General features: G+C 41.0%; 1 protein-coding gene across 3 annotated transcripts in view; it reads left to right on the top strand.

The window, feature by feature from the left end:
• The window catches only part of tet3 (tet methylcytosine dioxygenase 3), a 344617-nt gene that overhangs the window by 66945 nt on the left and 251790 nt on the right, over positions 1-25882 (top strand). The window contains exons 1-2 of one of the 3 annotated variants that reach the window (XM_060856639.1): positions 14397-14834; positions 15132-15188. Coding sequence is in view for 1 of the 3 variants with exons in the window: in XM_060856636.1 (XP_060712619.1) it covers positions 15132-15188 (57 nt within the window). In the remaining 2 variants the exon portion in view is untranslated. Of the gene's footprint in view, positions 1-14396; positions 14835-15131; positions 15189-25882 lie in introns of those variants that run through there. The other 2 variants (XM_060856638.1, XM_060856636.1) reach the window with 2 other exon arrangements.

Here is a 25882-nt window from a genome sequence, read left to right on the forward strand (position 1 = left end):
TAGTTGCTTCAGCTTGCTATGCTCTAATGGAATGCCTTTTGCCCATGCACAGCCATTTCTATGATTTTGACAAACTTTGTCCCCTGAAGTAAACTGCCTCTCTCACTTAGAGGAGTCTAGTGTCTGACATTGGTGTTCCTGATGCCATTTCATCCCCCTCCCACCAGGTCTGAGAAAATCAGATTTAACCTGCTGTCATGCCTTCTCACCTTTACTAACTCTGCTGACACTGTCCTTGTAGTTGCATCAGGGGTGGTCCTATAATCAAATAGGAACAGGGACTGTTTGGTATCTAGTGACATTGTAGGCTGTTTCTTTAAGCCTGCCTTCAAAGTTTGGTTGGCTGCTTCTGTTCGACAATTGGATGACAGATGGTATGGAGCTGTCCTTTCCTGCCAAACGCCATTTGACTTTAGGGAATGCTCAAATTTTCTGTTGTTAAACAATAGCCTGTTGTCTGTGACCAACACCTCAGGGAGTCTGTGTATTGCAAAAGATGCTTGTAGTTTTTGTATTGTTGTCCGCGTGTCCAATGAATGAACTCTATGCACTTCCAACAACTTTGAATGGATGTCCATAATGATTGAAAACATGGACCCTATGACAGGACCGGTATATTTGACATGAGTCCAGGGTATAACTAGCCATTTCTATGAATGTGGGGAGGCTGCTGTGTGATGATGATGATGCTCCTTTTAACAGGGTTATGTTGTCCTTGTTGATTTTTTTTTCAGATCAGTTGTCAAGACACAGGTTCCGGGGTGTCTAGGTTTAAAGGATTTTAGGGCCAATTTGATAATAGCTAACAGATACTGCCTCAGGCAGAAGGCTTTCAAGTTTAAAAACAAAACACTTGTAACATGAGAGGGGACTGGCCAGTTCTGCCAGCTCAGCTTTTCTTTAGTTTAATTTGGTTTTAGCAAGCAGTTTTAGTGAGGCTTATGGATCCAAAGAAGCAGGCCCATGCTCGCCATCCCACTTTCTGACATCTCTCCTGTAAGACTCAAAGGCTGTGAGTGGCAGGGGTTAGTAACTTTTGCTTTTCGGGGTTGATTTTGTGGTAGTTGAAGCAGTGTTTCGGAAAGCAATGGCTTTTTCAGTCACTAAGTGTTTTCTGAGGGTGGAAGAACTGACTTCGAGAGGTTTTACAAATGGTGATTCGGGACAAGCTGCTGCAATCTGCACACAATAGACAATAGACAGTAGGTGCAGGAGTAGGCCATTCAGCCCTTCGAGCCTGCACCGCCATTCAATGTGATCATGGCTGATCATTCCTACTCAGTATCCGTTTCCTGCCTTATCTCCATAACCCTTGATTCCACTATCTTTTGAGAGCTCTATCCAACTATTTCTTAAATGAATCCAGAGACTGGGCCTCCACTGTCCTCTGGAGCAGAGCATTCCACACAGCCACCACTTTCTGGGTGAAGAAGTTTCTCCTCATCTCTGTCCTAAATGGTCTACCCCGTATTTTTAAGCTGTGTCCTCTGGTTCGGCACTCACCCATCAGCGGAAACATGTTTCCTGCCTCCAGAGTGTCCAATCCTTTCATAATCTTACATGTCTCAATCAGATCCCCTCTCAGTCTTCTAAACTCAAGGGTATACAAGCCCAGTCACTCCAGTCTTTCAGCGTAAGGTAATCCCTCCATTCCAGGAGTTGACCTCGTGAACCTGCGCTGCACTCTCTCAATAGCCAGAATGTCTTTCCTCAAATTTGGAGACCAGAACTGTACACAGTACTCCAGGTGTGGTCTCACCAGGGCCCTGGACAGCTGCAGAAGCACCTCTTTGCTTCTATACTCAATTCCTCTTGTTATGAAGGCCAGCATGCTATTAGCCTTCTTCACTACCTGCTCTACCTGTATGCTTGCCTTCATTGACTGGTGTACAAGAACACCCAGATCTCTCTGTACTGCCCCTTTACCTAAATTAGTTCCATTGAGGTAGTATTCTGCCTTCCTGTTCTTGCCACCAAAGTGGATAACCATACATTTATCCACATTAAACTGCATCTGCCATGCATCTGCCCACTCACCTAACTTGTCCAGGTCACCCTGTAATCTCCTAACATCCTCATCACATTTCATCCTGCCACCCAGCTTTGTATCGTCAGCCAAATTTGCTAATGTTATTGCTGATATCATCTTCTATATCATTAACATATATTGTAAAAAGCTGCGGTCCCAGCACGGATCCCTGCGGTACCCCACTGGTCACTGCCTGCCATTCCGAAATGGAGCCGTTTATCACTACCCTTTGTTTCCTATCAGCCAACCAATTTTCAATCCAATCTAGTACTTTGCCCCCAATACCATGCGCCCTACGTTTACTCACTAACTTCCTTTGTGGGACTTTATCAAAAGCTTTCTGAAAGTCCAGGTACACTACATCTACTGGATCTCCCTCGTCCATCTTCAGAGTTACATCCTCAAAAAATTCAAGAAGATTAGTCAAGCATGATTTCCCCTTCATAAATCCATGCTGACTCTGTCCTATCCTGTTCCTACTATCCAGATGTGCCGTAATTTCATCCTTTATAATAGACTCCAGCATCTTTCCCACCACTGAGGTCAGACTAACTGGTCTATAATTTCCTGCTTTCTCTCTCCCACCTTTCTTAAAAAGTGGTATAACATTAGCCACCTTGCAATCCGCAGGAACCGATCCCGAATCTATCGAACTTTGAAAAATAATCACCAATGCATCCACGATTTCCTGAGCCACCTCCTTCAGTACCCTGGGATGTAGACCATTAGGCCCCGGGGGACTTACCAACCTTCAGACCTAACAATCTCTCCAACACCAATTCCTGACAAATATAAATTCCCTTCAGTTCAGGTCCTTCAGCCACTGTTACCTCAGGGAGATTGCTTGTGTCTTCCCCAGTGAACACAGATCTGAAGTACCCATTTTATTCTTCTGCCATTTCTTTGTTTCCCGTAATATATTCCCCTGTTTCTGTCTTCAAGGGCCCAATTTTAGTCCTAACCATTTTTTTGCCTTGCACATACTTAAAAAAGCTTTTACTATCCTCCTTTATATTATTGGCCAGTTTACCTTCGTACCTCATTTTTCCTCTGCGTATTTCCTTCTTAGTAATCCTCTGTTGCTCTTTAAAAGCTTCCCAGTCCTCTGTTTTCCCACTTATCTTTGCTATGTTATACTTTTTCTCTTTTAACTTTATATGTTTCTTAACTTCCCTTGTCAACCACGGCCGCTCATGCCTCCTCCTGGGATCTTTCTTCCTTTTAGGAATGAACTGATCCTGCAACTGCTTGGATATGAGCTTCTTCATTCCGTAAGGAAAGGAGAGATAATAACAGCAACAACTCAGCATTTAAAGTTGTTGGAAACACCGTCAGAATCTTAAGAGATGGCTAAAGTTAATTGAAAATGGGAGCAGCTTGAACTTGTGGCAACTGAAAAGGAAAGGGCAAAAGAAATGAAATTGTTTGAATTACAATTGAAAGCATAACAACGAGAAAAAGAATGAATTGCTTGAGCAGAACAAAAAGAAAAAGAGGGAGAAAGAAAGAGAGACAAGGAGAGAGTGGAAAGGATGAAAGAGAGAGAATTTGAACTTCAGAAATTGGCACTTCGACTGGAAAGTCAGCTGAAAAGGATGGATATGAAGACTGAAGGAAAGCTTGATGACTAAGGGAGTGAGGATGAGCAAACCTATGGTAGCCAAAGGCCTCAGGAAAAACAGTTTAAATATATTCAACCATTGCTGAAATTTGAGGAGAAAGATAGGGAAACCTTTTTCATCTCATTTGAAAAGGTGGCTAAACAAATTTGGTGGCCAGTGACCATGTAGGTTTTGTTGATCCAAACAAAAATTGGAGGTAGAGCTAGTGAGGTATCAGAGAGGCACCTGGGGCATATGAGGAGGTGAAGAAAGCCATCTTAATGCATATGAGCTTGTGCCAGAAGCCTACAATGCTTCAGGAATCTAAGGAGGGATCCTGGTCAAACCTACATTGAGTTTGAAAGGATCAAACAAAGTAATTTTGAGAAATGGATAAAGGCATTAAAAATAGACCAGGGATCCAAGATGGCGGCAATCTAGGAAGATCGCGTTGCAGACCTCTGCACCGCAGCGCAAGCGGGACTAAGTTTTCACCCACCCAACCAGACCACCACGATATCCTGGGACTCTGCAAGTGTTGTGGAGTCCCAGGAAACTGTCAGAGAGCAACCTACTTTGGTTTTCGCTGCCCAGGGATGCCGAAGAAGGGAGGAGACACGTCCGAGGCTGGGTCCGCGGCCGAGCCTGCAGGATTCTCGGACTCTATTTCCTACCAGGCCCTGGTAAAGGAGCTCTTGTGTGATGCTGGGCAAGCCGACAGAGGAGAAGCTGGCCCCAATTCTATCATGCTGCAGAAGCATGAACAGCAGCTCGGAGACCTGGAGAAAAGGATGGATGAGGTAGAATACAGAGTCACAGAGATGGCAACTGATAGCGGTTCCTCCAAGGATAGGATCCAGGCCCTGGAGAAGCAGGTCTGTAATTTGCTTGACAAGGTTGATGAGCTTGAGAACAGGGGCAAGAGAAAAAATATTCCGATCGTCAGTCTGTCAAGGATAAGGAAGGTGAGTGACTGGTGGAATGTATTGTGGACTGGTTGCCGAAATTTCTTAACTTGGAAGCTGGAATGAATAGCTTGAAGATTGGGAAGGCTCCACAGTGTGGAGGTTAGGTCTGGACCAATGTCCTCATCTTGTTTTGGTGCGTTTCACCACTATAGAGATAAGGAGAGAATCGTGGAAGCTTCTGGAACCCAGGGGAAGGATCCAAAGGCCCTAGTTTATGAGGTCTCTAAGATCATGCTCTTCCAGGACTTCTCAGTGGCAGTGATCTGGAAAAGAAAATCCTATGACAGCATCAAGAAAAGACTGAGGGAGCTCGGGATCCGGCGGTACTTTGGATCACCTTAGATGGATCTGTACATTTCGTTGACAGGTCGGAGAAGGCAAGAGACTTTGTGGAGAAATTAATTTGATCTGAACAATTTAGTACGTACAAATAGTGTTGTTATTTAGGCATATCTCTAGTTTCTTTAAGAGGAAGTCCAGTCGGGGCTTTCTTTTCCTTGTTTTTGTTGGTAACCATCTAGTCTCAACTATGTTCAGGGGCGGTCGGGATGCATACTTTCAATTTCTGAGTTAACTTATATCAAAGGATGATGGGGTACTTACCTTTTTTTTTTCAAAATGTCTTTGTTCACTTTGTTATTTCATAATGTATTTTCTTTCTTTTCTGCTTGCATTTGTGGTGCAGTTTGAGCAGAGAAGGCATTTGACAGAGTTGAGTGGCCATAACTTTTCTATACTTTGGCATGGGTGAAGCCCTTATAAGATGGGTAAAGGTTCTTTACAGTGATCCTCTCACTGCAGTCATCACCAATAGGGTACAATCAATCAACTTTAGCATCTGACTGCCCCTTTCACCATTGCCTTTTGCATTGGTGATTGAACTATTGGTGAAGGCCATTCATAGCGATCCCAGTATATTGGCTTCAGAAGTGGCTCCAGATTACATAAGATTTCATTGTACATGGACAATGTCCTCATTTTTTTTGTCAAATCCAGCAGTTTCAGTGCTTGCCTGTTATAATGCATCAGCTTGTTTAGCACCCTTTCAGGGTACAAGATTAATTTTGCAAAATCAGAGGCTATGCCTATGGGTGATCTTACGGAGGTGCTTGGTCTTGAGGGCGAATCTCGATTCCCATTTAAGTGGTCACAGGGGTGTTTATGTATTGGGGCATATTCATCACTCTAGTTCTCAATCAATTGTTTAAAGCTAATTTTGTTCAATTATTTTACAAAATCAAACAAGACCTCCAAAGATGGGAGGCGCTTCTGGTCTCATGGTTAGGTTGGATCGCTCTTATTAAGAAGATTATTCCTGAACTATTTGTTGTATCCTATACGGATGCTCCCCCTGATTTTTGATAAGCAAACATTCAAGAGACTGAACAACTGGTTCAGCTCTTTAATTTAGCATCGTAAGTGACCCCTTATTAAATTAGCTAAACTGCAATTCCCAGACAGACTGGAGGGAGCGGATCTCCTGGACATTAAAAACTATCAACAAAACTTTCTTTTATATTAGGTGAATGATTGGGCTTGTGGGGACCCTTTTTCAATATGGTTAGATATCAAAACCGCTCAGGCAAAGTGCTCCCTTACTATTTTGCTGTTTTTGGACAAAATGAGGACAGTTGAGGAATATTGCCATAACCCAATAGTTATCAATACTGCTAAAACATGGAATGCAATTCGGCAGAGGGAAGGCAATACTGGCAAAACATTAATTCTTACACCTTGCATGGATGATTTATTTGAGGGAGACTCAATGATGTATTTTGATCAGTTAGCGTGGAAATACAAGCCATCTAGCAGGGACCTCTTTTGTTTCTTTTTTCAAGTTAGGGATTTTATTCAAAAAAGGACATCACTTCTGACTGATCCCTACAAATCTGACATAGAAAGAAGGGTGCTCAGTGCTAAGAGTGCACTTTCTGTCAGCACTTTATATCATCAGTTGGTGGGCGGTCCCTCAAATAAGTTTGATCGACTTTGCAGGGTGTCGGGGGAGAGAGCTAGGTGCTGAAATCTGCTCAGAGGCATGGGAAAATATTTGGTAAAACGCAAGAAAGATATCAATTTACAATAGGACCCATGCTTTACAGTTGAAAATTCTCCACAGAGTCCACTTGGCTCTGGATCTTTTGTCAAAGTTTAAACCAGATGTATCTTCAACATGCCCCAAGTGTAAAGTCAGTACAGGCACTCTTCCCCATTGTCTCTCGTCTTTTGGTAGGCTTGAAACATACTCGAGTGCTGTGGCAGGTGCAATGGAGGAGATTTTGGGTGTAAGGTTGGAGGAGGACCTGATCTCTCTACTTCTTGACCAGCCCAGTGTGTTCCCTGTAGATGTGCCACAGAAAAAACTTTTCAACATCCTCACTTTCTGCAAAATAAAGAATATTTTGTGAGGTTGGGTGTCTGAAAATCCCCAGGCTGTCGGGTTGCGTAAGATTGTTATGGAATATCTCCCCTTGGATTTTCTTCCAACTATGGTACACCACAAAACTGAGAACTTCTACAAGACATGGCGGTCCTATCTGGACTAACTGGGCACAGATTTGTCTGTCACACTAATAAGGGCTTTTATATAGCCATAACAATTGTGCTGGACGAGTCCAATATCCAGAGAGGGGGAACTGCAAACATATGAATATGTGGAAAGTAATTGTCTCGATATTCAAGAGTTAGTATTTTGTTTTGCTGAGCTGTATTATTATTATTCATTCATTTATTGTTAGTTATTATTTATTTAGTTAAGCAGTTGGGTCTTTTAAATATAGTTTTGTATGTTTATGTATTTGTTTATGAGGGCAGTTTGGGTTTTCAAAATGTTTCTTGGTGTTCTTCCTTTGTAATAGTTTTGAATTGTTTTGTTTGTATTTGTTGTAATATTTAAAAATCTATTTTTTGATGAAAATATATTTTTAAAAAGGAGCAAACCCATGATGCTCTTAGAGAGATGCTTATTTTGGAGGAATTCAAAAATTCCTGAAGTAGTGAGAACTCATGGAAGAGCAGAGAGTTAAAACAGCAAGATTAGCAACTAAAACGATTGACGATTATGAGTTGGTCCATAAATCAAGATTTGGAAATGCTGGTGTTGGACTGGGGTGTACAAAGTTAAAAATCACACAACACCAGGTTATAGTCCAACAGATTTAATTGGAAGCACACTAGCTTTCGGAGCAACACTCCTTCATCAGATGAGAGTGATCACCTGATGAAGGAGTGTCGCTCCGAAAGCTAGTGTGCTTCCAATTAAACCTGTTGGACTATATCCTGGTGTTGTGTGATTTTTAACCCCATAAATCAAAGTTTGGCTTCCAAAATCAATTTCAACCCATGAGGAATAGAAATTGGGGAAAAGAGAAATCCTCATGTGGAAAAGGAAAAGTAGATCTTGGTGAAGGTCATAAGGAAAACTTAGCACAGGGTAAAAAGAAAACTCTTGAAAGGGACAGAAAAGCTCCGGTATTTTCTCTGCAATGAAGTTAACCACATTAAATCACAGTGTTGGTGGGTTAGGAAAAGCACTGGGAAGCCAGGTGTAGGAAAACAAGATGAGCCGGTGAATTGTTTTGGAGTGGTATCAGAAAGCACAGTGGAGGCTAGAAAGCTGCACCAGAATTTCCAAGCTCGTCGGAGGTTGGTTAAGGAGGAAGTGCCAGATCTTCTTCAACCATATATTTGCAAAGGTAAAGTTTACTCACATAGACCAAGAGCAGCAGGAAAGAGGTTACAATATTCAGAGAAACAGGATCCTCTCAATCTGTGATGTTGAAAGATGAAGACAGATGTACCTCTGAAGGACTATTGAAAGAAAAGGTGCTTGTAATGGGAAATCACAATGAGACAAGAGCGCTTGCTTATGTAGAGTGAGGTTGGAGTGTCCAGTGAAGAGTGGAGAAGTTGTGGTAGGAGTACTGGACAAACTCTCAGCTCCAGGAATACAATTTGTCCTTGCAAACGATATAGCTGGTTCACAGGTAGGAGTGCTGCCTACCATAGTTTAAAAGCCAGTGGAAACTCAGGCAACTCAACTATTGAAGGATACGTATCCTAGGATTTTTTCAGAATGTGTAGTAACGAGGTCACAAAGTCACCAGTTGAAACAGGAGAGATCAAACAGTACAACTTAGAAAGTTGAAGTGGAATTAATAGAGACCCTGTTTGATCAGATGGTTGAGACAAGCCAGGAGCAGATAGATGATAAAGCAAATGTCTTTCACTCAGATAAATTAACTGAGTCATAGCAGAAAGATAGAAATTTAAAGCAATTGTATCAAGAGGCACACATGCAGGAAGAATCTGAGTGTAGCCCTGAAGGCTAATATCTTAAAAATGATATCTTAATGAGGAAATGGAGACCATCACATATTCAGGCAGATGCGAAATGCAGGCAGAGGTGTTGTGAGTGGCGCATAAGCTACCAGTAGGGGGTCATTTAGGCATGAGAAAATCACAAGCTAAAATACAAAAACATTTTTACTGGACTGGACTGCACAAGGATGTAGTTGAACTTTGCCAGCCATGTCATACATGTCAAGTATTTGGAAAACCACAGGCAGTATTAAAACTCGCACCTTTAATACTTATTCTTACATTTGAGGAATCTTTTACAAGAGTCATGATTGGTTGTGTAGGACCCCTACCTAAAACAAAAAGTGGAAATCAGTATTTGTTCACAATAATGGACGAGTCCACTGGATTTCCAGAGGCTGTTACATTCGCAATATCACAGCTAAAAGGATTGTGGGAGAATTACTCAAACTTTTCACTAGATACGGACTACCCACAGAGATACAATCAGATCAAGGTTCAAGCATCACATCAAAATTATTCAAATACAGCTTCGGTGTAAAACAATTCAAATCAACTGCATATCATCTGAAGTTGCAGGGAGTGCTAGTAAAGTGATATCAGACATTTAAGATAATATTGAGGGCTTATAGTCAAGACGATCCAGATGATTGGCATAAGGGAATTCTGTTTGTGCTTTTTGCCATCAGAGATGCACCAAATGAATTGATCAAATTCAGTCTATTTGAATTAGCTTTTGGGCAGGAAGTGAGAGGACCATTAAAATTGATTAGGGAGAAATTGGTAAGTCAAAATCCAGAGGCCACATAATTGGAGTATGTGTCAAATTTTTAGGAACAATTAAATAAAGCAGGGGAGATGGCTAGACAGCATTTAGAAGTATCACAGTAAACAATGAAACAGGAAGCAGAGAAGAAATCAAAAACTCACAATTTTGCTGTCGGGGATCAGTTACTTCCAGTGATAGCTGAATCTTTAAAAACAAGGTTTAATGGACCTTATCAAGTCAAAAGGAAATTGAGTGAGGTGAACTATTTGATAAGGACACCAGGCAGAAAGAAATCTCACAGAGTGCGCCATGTGAATACACTGAAAAGGTATTTTAACAGGGAAGGAAAGCAAGGGGAGAAGGTTTTAATGATTACGACACAGAGGGAAGAACCAAGTTCAGAAGATCCTGAATTGGGCATTCCTCAAATTGGGCAATGAGGAAGTTGTCAGTAATTGGGATAAATTATTGAGTTACCTTCCAAAGGGAAATCACAATAACCTGGAAGAGTTATTACTATCATATAGGGACATATGTGGACATAAGCTGGGAAATTACATCACTATCTAATCATGTGTGATGTAGAAATAGAAGATGCTGTTCTGATTAAGCACCATCCTTATAGGATAACCCTCTGAAATTGGCGCAGGTTTAAACGAGATTCAACGCACATTCCAAGACGACATAACTGCAGTGAGTTACAGTAACTGGAGCTCACTTGTAGTAATGGTGTCAAAACCAGATGGTACCCAATGGTTATATGCCGAATATTGCAAAATCAATACAGTTACAAAGACTGATGCATATCTGATTCCACGTTTGGAAGACTGTGTTGAGAAGGTGGGACAAGTGATTTATATTTCTAATTTGGACTTGCTCAGAGGATACTGGCAGGTACCTTTGTCAGAAAGACAATTTAAACTTTTGTAATGCTGAATGGACTGTATAAGTTTAATGTAATGCTGTTTGGTATGAAAAATGCACCAGCCACATTTGAAAGACTAACCAGTATGGTCATTGTCAGATTACCCAATTGTGTCGTATATTTCGATGACCAGATGATTTTTAGTCACACATGGAAGGAATAATTGCAACATTTATTAGAATTGTTCGAATGACTTCAGGATGCAGGTTTGGTGATGAACCTGGCTAAAAGTGAATTTGCCAAGTCACCTTCCTGGGTGATGTTATTGGGCATGGACAAATGGCCTATAGGATGCAAAAACAAAGATAATTTGGGAGTTTCCCATGCCATCGATAAAAAGAGCAGTGCTACAATTCCTGGGATTGAATGGATTTTGTCAAAAATTTGTCGCAAATTTTAGCAGTGTGGCTGCTCCATTCACTGAATTGCTAAAGAAAGGCAAGAGGTTTCAGTGGACAGCGGACAGTCAGAAGGCACTCGATAGCCTGAAAACTGTGTTAACCATAGCCACTGTATTAGCCAGACCATTGTCGAGACTTGAGTGAGAAATTGAGGCGTTTAGTGGCAGCAGTTAGACAGACTGAAACAGAATGTAGTCGTGCATATTTACATGATTATTGTCAATGCGATGTATATGTGTGTTGTCGTGTATGAACAATTTAAGATTAAGGTGTTTTAAAATGAAACCATGTTTGGATATTAATTTTTTTTCATGGGGGAAGTGTGATGATGCTGCTCCTGTAACAAGGTTTTGCTGTCCTTGGCGTCTTTTTTTCAGATAGGTCATAAAAGCAGCAATTCCAAAAAGTCTAGGTTTGAAGGGGTTTAGGGCCAGTTTGATAATAGCTAACAGATACTGCCTCAGGCAAAAGGCTTTCAAATTTTAAAGAAAACACTTGTCCAATGAAAGGGGAGTGGCCAGTTCTCCCAGCTCAGCTTTACTCTGGTTTGGTTTTGTTTTACTCAGCAGAGTTGTGAAGCTGCTTGACCAAAAGAATCAGGTCCATGCTGATCCTCCCTGTCTCTGACATCTCTCCTGTAAGACCCTGTGTTTGATTTTACCTGTCATGCCAAGGGGTGTTTATGGGGATTGCTGCAGGTATTTGGAACAGCATCATTATGTTGGGATAATCTGTAAGGCATTTGGATAGGATAATCTTTTACAAATCTTTTATTTGTATTTCATTTGGAAATCTTGTAAATAAATTCTCTTTGTTTAAAACTAAGTGGTTTGACCAGCTGCATCACTCCTGGAATATCCACTTTACACCTGCTGAAAACAACAAGCAAAGTTAGGATCTGGGATTCTTTCTTGAAATGTTTTGAGGGGGTCTGGCCTGGTCCATAACAGCTGTCAGTAAAGTTGTCCTTGATGGCACTCTGGGCACTGCCCCACCAATGCTTTTATGTTGGCATCCAATCCTGGCCACTAGACATAACCTCTTGCCAATATCTTCATTCTGGAAACCCCTGGATGACCCTGGTGGAGTTCACCCAGTATCTTTGCTGACTTTGCTTAGAACAATCATTCTTGCTGCCCTTAATAATATGCTGTGCTCTGTGGTGATCTGGTCTCACTGGGTCCAGAAAGGTTTCAATTCTGGTTGTGATGCCCCTTTTCTTTCCCCCATCACCACCATTTGTTTTAGTTTTGTCAGAGTGGGATCTCTTTTGTGTCCAAGTAAGATATTATCAGTCGTGACCAGAAGTGAGTGTCCAGAAAACCCAATGGTGGCACAATCAGTGGTATATCTGCCAATGGGAGAGAGCTCAAGGCATCTACATTTGCCATTTGGCCTCCTGGATATTGTTCCAACTTGTGATTGTATGCATTCAAAATATAAGTCCACCACTGAATTTGACCTGAAGCTTGGGCGCCCGGCTCTATCCTTTTTAAGTAGCCCTAGCAGGGGTTTGTGGTCTGTTACTATGACACATTTATGTCGGTAAAAGTATTGATGGAACTTTCTTACACCAAAAATGACTGCCAAACCTTCCTTCTCTTTTTGGCCGTCTTTGTTTGGCATCAACCAAAGTCCGGGAAGCATGTGCTGTTGGGCATTCCTCTAAACTGAGCCAACACTGCGCCAAAATCTTACGGAGAGGCGTTCCATACCAACGCCACATCTTGCTTGAGATCATAATGTGACAACAGCTGCTGCACATCTCGAAAGGCTACATCTTGGCTGTGAGTCCATTCCCAAGGCTGAACCTTTTTCAACAGCAAGTGTGAGAGTGCCAAATTGAATTTTCCATGATAATTCACCAACCCGAGGAAAAAGTCGAAGCTTCTATACAGACGAAGGAGCCAGGGCACCTTTGATAATCCTCTCTTTATCTTCCAACAAGTGTCACGTGGTCTTGCCAACTCTGTACCCCAAGTAGCTTCCTTGGGGTGCCAGGAACATACGTTTCCCTCCTAAGGTGAACCCCAATCTTGGAGAAACCATTAAGCATTATGTCCATGTTCTCTAAGTGGTCTTTATTATTGATCTTCCAGGTGATTAGCATGTCATCCAAATAAAGGTAGACCCTGTAAAATGTTTTCCATCATCTGTTGGAAAATGGCATGGGATAATGATACTCCAAAAGATAGCCTCATATGCTTATGGATGTTAATTGTAGCATACCTCTGGGAATCATCACCTAATAGCAATTGCAAGTACACATGGTTCGTGTCTAGCTTTGAGAAGGTCAGCAACCCCCAGCCAGTTTTGCGTATATGTCCTGTATGCGAGGGAAAGGGTATTTATCCAGCTGAGATGAGAAGTTCACCATTTATTTGAAATCCATTTCTACGTGTATACCATATGACACTGTCCCAGCTCGCACAGAGCTGGATCCTAAAGTGAGCAGAACCCCTAACACTCCTGTTTATATCCGTCAGCCAGGGCTCCCTGATTGTGCCAGGTTAATAGCTCCAATAAAGGAACTCAAATTCAATGAAATGCGTTCCATTCACTACAGAAAGTAATTATGAAAGCAGTGCATGATAGGAGAATGTGTTGGGAAATAAGGAAAAACAGAAACCACAAGGACAAAAGGGGTAGTTGAAGAGAGTTAAAGAACGCAATCAGAAGAGACGATCAAAAGCTAAAAGAGGAACTTCAGCCTGAAAACAGCAATGAGAGATGGAATATCAGGAACTGCTTGCAAACAATGGCAATTCAGAAACAGGACCTTCAAGAAATCAAAAGTGAACAGGAACAGATCAACCTGAGTCAATATAAAGAAACGGTGGTAAATACTGAAGCCAAGAGAGTCTGAAGTAATGGAAGCATTTTGCTTCTGATCCGAAATTCCTGAGAATTCCAGCTTACATTTTAAAATAAAAAATTGTTTGTCCCATTAGAATCAGTTTCTAAGCAGTGCTTTTTTAAAATTGCTGCGGGAGCAGAAATAGATTGAACAATACGTGACGGTACTATTATTGTAGCAAACTTTGACCTTTGATCCAGGATATGAGGCTATATGCAACACGCTGTGAAGTGTGAGGCACAGCTTTCTTATGCAATGCGCGAAGTGTAAAGAGAGTTTGTAAATTAAAAAAAACTGTCAGATATTTGATTCCAAAAATTAACAGGCAACAGCAAAACCTTTAAAGAACAATTCCGAACAATGCCTCATTTCTCTCCGGCTATGTTGTGCTCCCTTCCCCCAAATGCATCTAGAATTACAGGGTTTACACGTGACTCATAAGGAAATGGGTTTTAGTTCAGCTGTGTGCAGCTGGTTTTGAGCCGGCACTTCCGTTCGCTACTCCACTCCACAGTTTACTGCTGATTTTATGCTGATGGCTTGCACAGATACCACATAGGGGTAGTATTGTTTAGGAAGCTTAAATGAGGAAGATACTTGACAAGTAACTAACATAACCAGCCCATCCTCCACTCTCTTTCTCCCGGCTTTCGCTGATTGGTTGTTCCGGAGGAGTCTGAGTAGGCAGTGGACATGCTTGTCACGTTTTAAGTCGCGACTGGTAGAGGGGGAAGTGGGGGCTGGGAAGGTTAGAGTGAGTGAGAGAGAGAGAGAGAGAGAGAGAGAGCGCTCAGCAGTACGATAATGATGCTCGAGTCAGGATAAAAAAACCTAATGTACCACGGGTGCCCTTAACATAGCTCAAGGAGAAGGAGGCAAGATGGCTGCCTGGTAGCGTCTACCTCTGATGGAGGAAGTAGAGACTGTTACAGAGGAGTGTTGCAAGATAGAGGGTGTAGTGTAGGTATATATCTTTAGAAGCTTTTGAAGGCTATTTTTTTTAAAAAAAGGACTCTAGTTCCCAGCTCCATCTGGTGTTATATTTTGTTATATTGTTAATGAACTGCAAACTATTCACAATATACTAATTTTTGAAATAGATAATTGTTGCCTATGCTTGCAAAATGTATCTCTTAGTTTAATGACCATGCATCCAGGTCAATTTTGTTGTCATTTTCAGTGTTGTGGGCTCGCTTGTGTTAGATTTCTCTGTCGAATTTCTTAATTGATTTTTTTTGTGCTTGATTTTTTTTCTCTGCAGGTGGGGAACAAAGACAATACAAAAGCTCAGAGAAAGAAGCAAACACTGGCTGAAAAGGTAAATTCAGTGCATTTTGTGAAAGCTTTACTTTAATGTGGACAATAATTTTAATTGAGAGGAATCAAAGCTCTGACTCCAGTGGAAATAGTGTGAAGAACAAGAGGGAAACATCGTCATATATTCATGTCTGCTGTATTATGATTCAAATTAGAATTTTTTTTGATGTGAAGAAGGATTTGAAAAAAATTCTCTGGTGTGGCCAACAAAAGCTTACCTTGTCAGAAAACAGGGTAATGTAAATTTTCTTCTGAAAGATAAGAATTATGTACAACAGCTATGAAGCCAAATATAGCAGGGCAGAAACAAAGGAAGCACCAAATTAAAAAATATCAAAGCATACACAAGTGTCTATGAAAATACTAGTGAGGATTGTGAAAAAGGACACTCTGTTTAATAGCCAGGTTCTGCATGTGTTTGGAATTTGTTCCTTCATAACCTTGGCACAAAGTTATTTGTGTAAAGCATTTCAGGCTACTTTTTTAGTAATATTGGAGTACTTTTACTGTTTCTGTAAGATCTAGTGGATGGTTTTTAATTTTAGCTTGGAGAGTTGTACCAAGGTTATAAATTAGCAACTGAAATTTCTTTGGACTTTGCAGCCATCGGTTGATGTTGTATTTAAATGTTAACACTCTAAAACATGCAAAAAATTCAAACTTTAACAAACAAAATATGCCAGGAATTGCATTCTGAATTGAAGTGTCATCCTCTGTGCTTTTGTTTCATTGTTTGATGTAACTGAAGAGATTAAATAGTGTTTCAAGAGTTAGCAAATGCATTTTTTTTGGTATGTAATTATTGAAAAGGGTTGTGTAGAGGGGCGTGCTGTTGCAGTGTGCCCAATGCCTTAAGTAATTCCTCAGTCAAGTGCTTTTGCATACTAACCTTCCTCTTTTTTTATGAGAGTTTCCATCTCACAAAACTAACAGAAAAGCAGTCTGTATTTAAACTTTTAAGATTAATTAGCTACAATGTTTTCCAATGTGCATCATGTATTCTTTCATGTTCAAGTTGGCAAGGCATTTAATTTGTTCATGAATGAGCAATTACTTATGCATTATCTGATGTATTTGATGAAATGTTAGTTGCCCCAAAAATAATCTCGCTATAATTTCCAAGGATTGGGTCAGTCTTGTCGATGTTTTAGAAAAAGCAATTGATTCACAATATCACTAAATTAATCATAAATATGTTTAGTTATTTGCGTGTGTAATACTTATATTGATCCATTAATTGACAGGAGTCATCTTTATTTAATTATCTTTTCTAAAATTAGAAGTGCTATACTTTTCCATTTATTTGTCTGCAATCAGTAGGTCAGTGTGAAATGCTGAGATTTGATGGAGCAAAATGGTTGGATCTCATAATCAAACAATAACAGTGACAACTTGCATCACACATGTTTGATGATATGGTCTGTGCAAATGGAAAGACATATACTTGATACTGAGTCAAAAACAACTCAAGGTTTTGCTTCCAAATTAATTTTTTTAACATGCTGTATTTTAGGAAAAAAAATCATATTTACAAAATTCTGAAGTAAATGAACTATTTGTAAATGAAATACAGTTGATGAGGAGTGTGGTGGTTGGATACGGTAAATACTTTTGGTTTTTTTATACTAAAACTGAAATTGTGTTTCGCTCTGACATTCACGTGGTAAAGAGGCCTCATGGAAAGGTTAGAGAGATGGCATGCTAACTGTTTGGCAGGCAGTCTTGGCAAGTCATGCTGGCTGCACGCACATGGGCTTGAGGTTTACAAACAGTACTCCTGCACACGTCATCTGTGAGTCATCATATCAAGGCATGTAGCAGAAGGACCATACAAGAGGCGCCCGAAGAATAAATAATATTTTGATCGAAGAAAGAATCGTACTTTTCCAAGAGTGATTTTTTTTCTCTCTCTCAATAAGGGAAGCAGCTTCATTGTGCAGCTGGGCAGTTCCATTTGAGTTCCGTTTTTAAAGGAATATTTGTCAGATCTTTCTATTCCAACAGGTGTTCTTTAGGTGCTTATTAATGAATAACCAAGTCGCGTTATTCTTTTCCATTGTAAGTCTGAGGTGAGGGACACAGTTTAAAATAACATTATGCAGGTAAGTTGAAAGAATTAGTGCTCTTTAAAATTAATGGTTGTGCCATTTGTGTCTCGAATTAAATGTGAAGTTGATCAAACCATAATTCTGGCCAAGGATTAAATTTTATAACCTTCTTCCCAAGTCCCCACATTTACTGAGTTTGACAGTCATAAAGAGAATGAAAATAATTTAGCAAAGTAAGCCATTAATAACCTGCAAATTCCAGAATTTAATATGCATTCAATAAAAATACAAAGAACATGCACACTAATTTGTGTTTGAAACTGCTTTCATTTTTAATTTTTTTTAAACTATTGACAGAAGATATTCTTTTCCCCATCAAACATCCACTCATATGTTACAAATATAAGATTAATCTCACTAATTTTGTATTCAAATTAGGCACAATATGGAGAAGAACTCATCTTTCTGCTGAGGAGCCATTAGAAAGAAATGCTTTCAGATGATTGAATGTTTTTTCTAAGAATTTTGAAACCCAAAATGAAAATAGTAACCACGATATTTAGGAAGGGGTATATCTTAAGAAAGCTTTTGTGAGCACAGCTATTTATTTTCAACAAAAATAACCGGGTATAACTTGTTACTTATGCTTAATTCAATTTCTTAGTTCCACATTTGCCTGGATTTTAAATGAAATTGTCATACATCACTCACGGTTCACATTTTCCATGGAATGGTTTACTGACATCACACGGACTGCAGCGATTCAAGAAGATGGGGCTCGCCACCACTTTTTCAAGGGCAATTAGTGTTGAATTCTCACATTAAAAATAATTAATTTAAAAATATATCACTGTGAAGAGACAGGAACTGGGAATTACCCTGCCAGTTCCATGATGCATAGTGACAAAATATATGAATGATGTTAATTTTGAGATAGTTCAATCATGTGAACTGATTGTCCTCAGAATACAAAGCACTAACAAAATAACCACCACTGTGGTATAGCAGAAAAGTCTCTGTCATTGTTCTCGTATGATTCAGTGGAGTGTTTTCAGCCTAACTATCTTCAGTTACTTTTAAAATTGCTGACAGACCTGCAATTTTAGTTTTGTTTCAGATTTTCAGCATCTACAATTCTTTGTTGTATACTAGCAATTAGCACCGAGTTAAAAATCGCACAACACCAGGTTATAGTACAGCAGGTTTACTTAGAAGCTCTAACTTTCGGAGTGCTGCTCCATCATCAGGTGATTGTCCACTTGATGAGGGAGCAGCGCTTAGAAAGCTGGTGCTTCTAATTCTATCTGTTGGACTGTAACCTGGTATTGTGTGATTTTTAACTTTGTACACCCCAGTCCAACACCGGTATCTCCAAATCAATTAGCATCTATGTTGCGATCCAGACTGTTCATAGTCACTCTTCAGTTGACTAACCTATTGCATTTGGACGATCTGTAACACAGATTCACCAGAATGACACTGGGTCTAAAAGTCTCAAATAAATAGCACAGTACAGGTTTACATAGGTTTGTGTTTCCTCAAATGTCAAAGATTAAAGGATGATGTGATAGAGGTATTTAAGATGATTAAGGGATTTGATAAGGTATTGTCTTCAAGGAACTCCAGAACAAAGGGGCATAATCTTAAAATTAGACTTGGGGATTCAATAGTGATGTGGGAAGCAATTCTATCACATGTAGAAATCTGAGCATACCCCCAACCCCCAACCAAGCTCGACCCCCAACTGTGGAAACTAAATGTGTTGAAATTTTCAAAACAAAGATTGATGGGTTAGGCAGGGGTGTACAGTGAAATTGAATGAATGTAAGTAAATGGAGTTAAAATTTCCATCTAGATTAGAGTGGTGCTGGTAAAGCACAGCAGGTCAGGCAGCATCCAAGGAGCAGGAAAATCGACGTTTTGGGTAAAAATCCTTCATCGCTTTTGCCCGAAAAGTCGATTTTCCTGCTCCTTGGATGCTGTCTGACCTGCTGTGCTTTTTTTGCACTGCTCTAATCTAGACTTTAATCTCCAGCATCTGCAGTACCCACCTCCACTTAAAATTTACATCAGCCAAGATTTAACTGAATTGTGAAATTAGCTCAAGGGACTGAATGGCTTACTTCTAACATAGAACATAGAAACATACAGCGCAGTACAGGCCCTTTGGCCCTCAATGTTGCGCCAATCCAAGCCAACCCACACGAGCCCACTATCCTCCATATGCCTATCCAATGCATAACGTGTAATATTGTTTCCAGACTGAGCATGTTGTTTCCAAATTTGATGGTATTTCCTCCAGTAAGGGTCCTATAACCCTTCTCCACATGCTCACCCACCTGAGGTTATTTTCAGATGGTTAAATTTGAATTTGGTAATGAAACATCCAGTAAGTTGGTATTTTTGGGAACCTTGATTTTATACTTTCTGAAACTGGACATTGTTTTTTTTAGATTAGATTACTTACAGTGTGGAAACAGGCCCTTCTGCCCAACAACCCTCCGCACCTCTGAAGAGCAACCCACCCTGGCCCATTCCCCTACATTTACCCCTTCACCAAACACTATGGGCAATTTAGCATGGCCAATTCACCTGACCTGTACATTTTTGGACTGTGGGAGGAAACCGGAGCACCCGGCAGAAACCCACGCAGACACGGGAAGAACGTGCAAACTTGTTATTGCAGTAGTTTATGCAGAATAGGACTGCTGGTCAAATAGTTTTCACCCCTTGTCACTTGCCTTTTGTATACCATTCTTCACTGTTTTTACCAAAGGAATATTGCAAATCCATGAATGAAAAATAAAGTAAGTGATTCAAAGAAAATAATCTTTAGTACCTTCGAGGAAGTTCTATTCTCTTGAGGATCTCTTAAGCACATTGAAAAGTACCAAACTGCTCATTTAATCCTCACCTAGATGCATCCAGAAGAAATTTTCAGTTTTACAAACTGAATTTCAAAAATCAATTAATAAGATGGATGAGTACTTAGTGTATCCCAGTACATTACCTCTCTCAGGTGCTATACCTCCACATTGAAAACTACCATTATCGTTCCATCTTCAAAAACAAATACAGTGTACTCATTTTTCCCTTTCCAGCCCACAAATCAAACTAAAGTTATATCTATCTTTCTGCAGCTACAGATTTGAACCTCTCGTTGGATTTCTGTCCCAGTCAGACTGAAATGGTTCTAACTGGAAACACAAATGATAACCACCGATTACAGTGCATTATTTCATATCACACGCATCAGTCTACAGTCTTTGACATAGTGGGCCACCATACAAGACTCCCCTTGGTGCACTGGAGTGCGACTGCTTTTGTTCATTCTTACCAATCTGAACATAGGGAGAATATTGTCTCCACAGTGTCTGCTTATTTTCTACACTCAGGCTGTTATCTTTGGCATCTTCTCCAACAAGTTATCCTTACTCCTCCCTCTTCAGTTTCTCGTTTTCTCATGTATCATCTGCAAAGAGTAGGCCAACTCCCATATCTAGGCAGAGGTGGGTACTGCAGATGCTCAAGATTAGAGTCAAGATGAGAGTGGTGCTGGAAAAGCACAGCAGGTTAGGCAGCATCCGAGGAGCAGGAAAATTGATGTTTCGGCAAAAAGTGTTCCTGTAGAAGAGCTTTTGCCCAAAATGTCGATTTTCCTGCTCCTTGGATGCTGCTTGGCCAGCTGTGCTTTTCCAATCTTGACTCAACTCTCACATCTAGATCAACTATATTCACTTCTATCTATTGTGCACCTCACCATATCCCTTCTGAGTCAACTATGTTGATAGAATACTTGTTCAGCATCTAGTCACCAACAGATAAATATTGAGATTGCCAAAACCATTAATTTTAGCCTCATAACCAGTTTCATTTCCCTCCCTGTTTTGTAATAAATCAGATTCGTTGGCATTCTATTTTACCCAAGTTTCACAATTTCTATGATCCTATGATTTCCATTGCTAAGATTGCTGATCTCCACAATTACGGTGTCAATATCCTCTCCAGCGCTGTCCTTGAAATGCTATAGTCAGGATTTTTGCATTTATCACTTTTGCATTAACTTTGACTGTTCAAATGCTGTTCTGACTCACCAGCCATTCACTATCCTCAGTAAACTTCAAGGATAGTATTTGTTAGTCAAGGATAGCATAACGGTGACAGAGAGAACTTTCGATGAGGATTCATCTACTGAGGTAGTGTGGGCTGAGCTTAGAAACAGGAGAGGAGAGGTCACACTGCTTGGAGTTTTTTTATAGGCCTCCGCAGGGTTCCAGGGAGTTGGAAGAGAGGATTAGCAATATTATTCTGGGCAGGAGTGAAAGGAACAGGGGGGACTTTAACTTCCCCAACATTAACTGGAAATGCTATAACTCCAGAATGTCGGATGTCCAATGTGTACTGGAGGGTTTCCTGACACAGTATATCACTGGATCTGGTGCTTGGTAATGAACCAGGCCAGGTTTGAATTAAATGTAGGTGACCACTTTGGAGAGAGTGACCATAATTCAATTACGTTTAGTTTAGCGATGGAAAGGGATAGGTACATGCCACAGGTCAAGAGTTATCGATGGGGTAAGGGCAATTATAATGCGATCAGGCAAGAATTAGGATGCATGGGGTAGCAAAATGCAGGGGATGCAGACAATGGAAATGTGGAGCTGGTTTAAGGAACAGATATTACGTGTCCTTGATAGGTATGTCCCTGTCAGGCAGGGAGGAAGTGATAAGGTAAGGGAACCGTGGTTAACTACAGAAATTGCATCTCTTGTTAAGAAGAAGAAGGAGGCTTCTGTGTTGATGAGGCAAGACGGTACAGATGAGGCGATGGAGAGTTACAGATCAGCGAGGAAGGATTTAAAGAGAGAGTTAAGAAGAGCAAAGACAGGACACGAGCAGTCTTTAGCAAATAGAAGAAAGGAGAACCCTAAAGCTTTCTATAGGTATGTGAGGAATAAAAGGATGATTAGGGTAGGAATAGGGTCAGTCAAAGACAGAAGTGGGAAGTTGAGTGTGGACCCTGTGGAGATCGGAGAGGTGCTAAACAAACATTTCTCATCGGTTTTCACTCAGCAAAAGGAGAATATTGGAGAGGAGAAGAATGAGGTACAAGATATTAGACTAGAAACGATCGAGGTTAGTTACGAACAGGTGTTATCAATTCTCGAAGGAGTGAAAGTAGACAAGTCCCCTGGGCTGGATGGGATTTATCCGAGGATTCTCTGGGAAGCTAGGGAGGAGATAGCAGAGCCTTTGGCTTTGATATTTACGTCATCATTGTCGAAAGGTTTAGTACCAGAGGACTGGAGGATTGCAAATGTTGTGCCCTTGTTCAAGAAGGGCAGTAGAAATGACCCAGGTAATTATAGACCAGTGAGCCTTAGTTCTGTTATAGGAAAGGTTTTGGAAAGGATTATAAAAGATAAGATTTATAATCATCAAGCAAGCAACAATTTGATTTCAGACAGTCAACATGGTTTTGTCTCACAAACCTCATTGAGTTTTTTGAGAAGGTGACCAAGCATGTAGATGAGGGTAGGGCAGTTGACATGGTATACTTCAGTAAAGCCTTTGATAAGGTTCCGCATGGTAGGTTCATGAGAAAATGCAGAGCCATGGAATTGATTTAGCAGTTTGGATTAGAAACTAGCTTTCTGAAAGAAGGCAGTGAGTGGTGGTTGATGGAAAATATTCAGCCTGGAGTATGGTTACTAGTGATGTGCCACAAGGATCTGTTTTGGGACCACTGCTGTTTGTCATTTTTATAAATGATGACGCAGGCATAGGTGGATGGATTAGTAAATTTGCAGATGACACTAAAGTCGGTGGAGTAGTGGACAGTTTGGAAGAATGTTACAGGTTGCAGGGGGACTTGGATAAACTGCAGAATTGGGCTGAGAGGTGGCAAATGGAGTTCAATGCAGCTAAATCTGAGGTGATGCACTTTGGGAAGAATAACAGGAAGGCAGAGTACTGAGTCAATGGAAAGATTCTTGGTAGTGTGTATGTGCAGAGGGATCTTGGAGTCCATGTACATAGAATTCCTGAAAGTTGCCACCCAGGTGGATAGTGCTGTTAAGAAGGCATACGGTATGTTAGGTTTCGTTCGTAGAGGGATTGAGTTCTGGAGCCGCAATATCATGTTGCAACTATACAAAACGCTGGTGCGGCCACACTTGGAATATTGTGTACAGTTCTGGTCCTCATATTTCGGGAAGGATGTGAAAGCATTGGAAAAGGTGCAGAGGAGATTTACCAGGTCTGGAGGGAAAGTCTTATGAGGAAAGGCTGAGAGACTTGGGTCTGTTCTAATTGGAAAGAAGGCTAAGAGGGGATTTGATAGAGACATACAAGATGATCAGAGGATTAGATAGGGTAGACAGTGTTAGTCGTTTTCCTAGGATGATGATGTCAGCTTGTACGAGGGGGCCAACTACAAATTGAGGGGTGATAGATTTAAGACAGATGTCAGAGGCAGGTTCTTTATGTAGAGAGTGGTAAGGGCTTGGAATGCCCTACCTGCTAATGTAGTCAAGTTAGCCACGTTAGTGAAATTTAAACAATCCTTAGATAAGCACATGGATGATTTTGGGGGGACGAGCTGAGAATAGTTCACAGGTCGGTGCAACATCGAGGGCCGAAGAGCCTGTTCTGCGCTGTATGGTCCTATGTTCTATGTTCTAATCCAAGCTTTGCAATTCCTATCCAGTCCTGCGCGAGGTCTTATTTACCTGTCACCTTTGTACTTGATGCCTTATAGAGTCATAGAGATGTACAGCATGGAAACAGATCCTTCGGTCCAACCCATCCATGTTGACCAGATATCCCAACCCAATCCTGGCAGCACCCGACCCATATCCCTCCAAACCCTTCCTATTCATATACCCATCCAAATGCCTCTTAAATGTTGCAATTGTAGCAGCTTCCACCACATCCTCTGGCAGCTCATTCCATACAAGTACCACCCTCTGCATGAAAAAGTTGCTCCTTAGGTCTCTTTTGTATTTTTCCTCTCTCACCCTAAACCTATGCCTCGGGTTCTGGACTCCCCGACCCCAGGGAAAAGACTTTGTCTATTTATCCTATCCATGCCCTTCATAATTTTGTAAACCTCTATAAGGTCACCCCTCGGCCTCCAACACTCAAGGGAAAACAGCCCTAGCCTGTTCAGCCTCTCCCTGTAGCTCTCAGATCCTCCAACCCTGCATACATCCTTGTAAATCTTTTCTGAACCCTTTCAAGTTTCACTACATCTTTCCGATAGGAAGGAGACCAGAATTGCACGTAATATTCCAACAGTGGCCTCACCAATGTCCTGTACAGCCGTAACATGACCTCCTAACTCCTGTACTCAATGCTCTGACCAATAAAGGAAAGCATACCAAACGCCTTCTTCACTATCCTATGTACCTGCAAGTCCACTTTCAAGGAGCTATGAACCTGCCCTCCAAGATCTCTTTATTCAGCAACACTCCCTCGGACCTTACCATTAAGTGTATGAGTCCTGCAAAGATTTGCTTTCCCAAAATACAGCACCTCGCATTTATCTGAATTAAACTCCATCTGCCACTTCTCAGCCCATTGGCCCATCTGGTCAAGATCCTGTTGTGATCTGAGGTAACCCTCTTCGCTGTCCACTACACCTCCAATTTTGGTGTCATCTGCAAAATTACTAATTGTACCTCTTATGCTCGCATCCAAATCATTTATGTAAATGACAAAAAGTAGAGGGCCCAGCACCGATCCTTGTGGCACTCCACTGGTCACAGGCCTCCAGTCTGAAAAACAACACTCCACCACCACCCTTTGCGCCAGTTTTGGCTAGTTCTCCCTGTGTTCCATGAGATCTAACCTTACTAATCAGTCTCCCATGGGGAACCTTGTCGAACACCTTACTGAAGTCCATATCGATCACATCTACTGCTCTGCCCTCATCAATCTTCTGTGTTCCTTCATCAAAAAAACTCAATCAAGTTTGTGAGACATGATTTCCCACGCACAAAGCTATGTTGACTATCCCGAATTAGTCCTTGCCTTTCCAAATACATGTGCATCGTGTCCCTCAGAATTCCCTCCAACAACTTGCTCACCACTGAGGTCAGGCTCACTGGTCTATCATTCCCTGGCTTGTCCTTACCACCCTTCTTAAACAGTGGCACCACGTTTGCCAATCTCCAGTCTTCCGGCACCTCACCTGTGACTATCGATGATACAAATATCTCAGCAAGAGGTCCAGCAATCACTTCTCTATCTTCCCACACAGTTCTCGGGTACACCTGATCAGGTCCTGGGGATTTATCCACCTTTAACCGTTTCAAGACATCCAGCACTTACTCCTCTGTAATCTGGACATTTTGCAAGATGTCACCATCTATTTCCCTACAGTCTATATCTTCCATATCCTCTTCCACAGTAAATACTGATACAAAATATTAATTTAGTATCTCCCCCATTTTCTGTGGCTCCACACAAAGGCTGCCTTGCTGATCTTTGAGGGGCCCTATTCTCTCCCTAGTTACCCTTTTGTCCTTAATATATTTGTAAAACCCCTTTAGATTCTCCTTAATTCTATTTGCCAAAGCTATCTCATGTCCCTGTTTTGCCCTCCTGATTTCCCTCTTAAGTATACTCCTTTTTTTATTCTCTT

Source organism: Hemiscyllium ocellatum, chromosome 48, assembly GCF_020745735.1.
Source record: "Hemiscyllium ocellatum isolate sHemOce1 chromosome 48, sHemOce1.pat.X.cur, whole genome shotgun sequence".
Classification (NCBI taxonomy): domain Eukaryota; kingdom Metazoa; phylum Chordata; class Chondrichthyes; order Orectolobiformes; family Hemiscylliidae; genus Hemiscyllium; species Hemiscyllium ocellatum.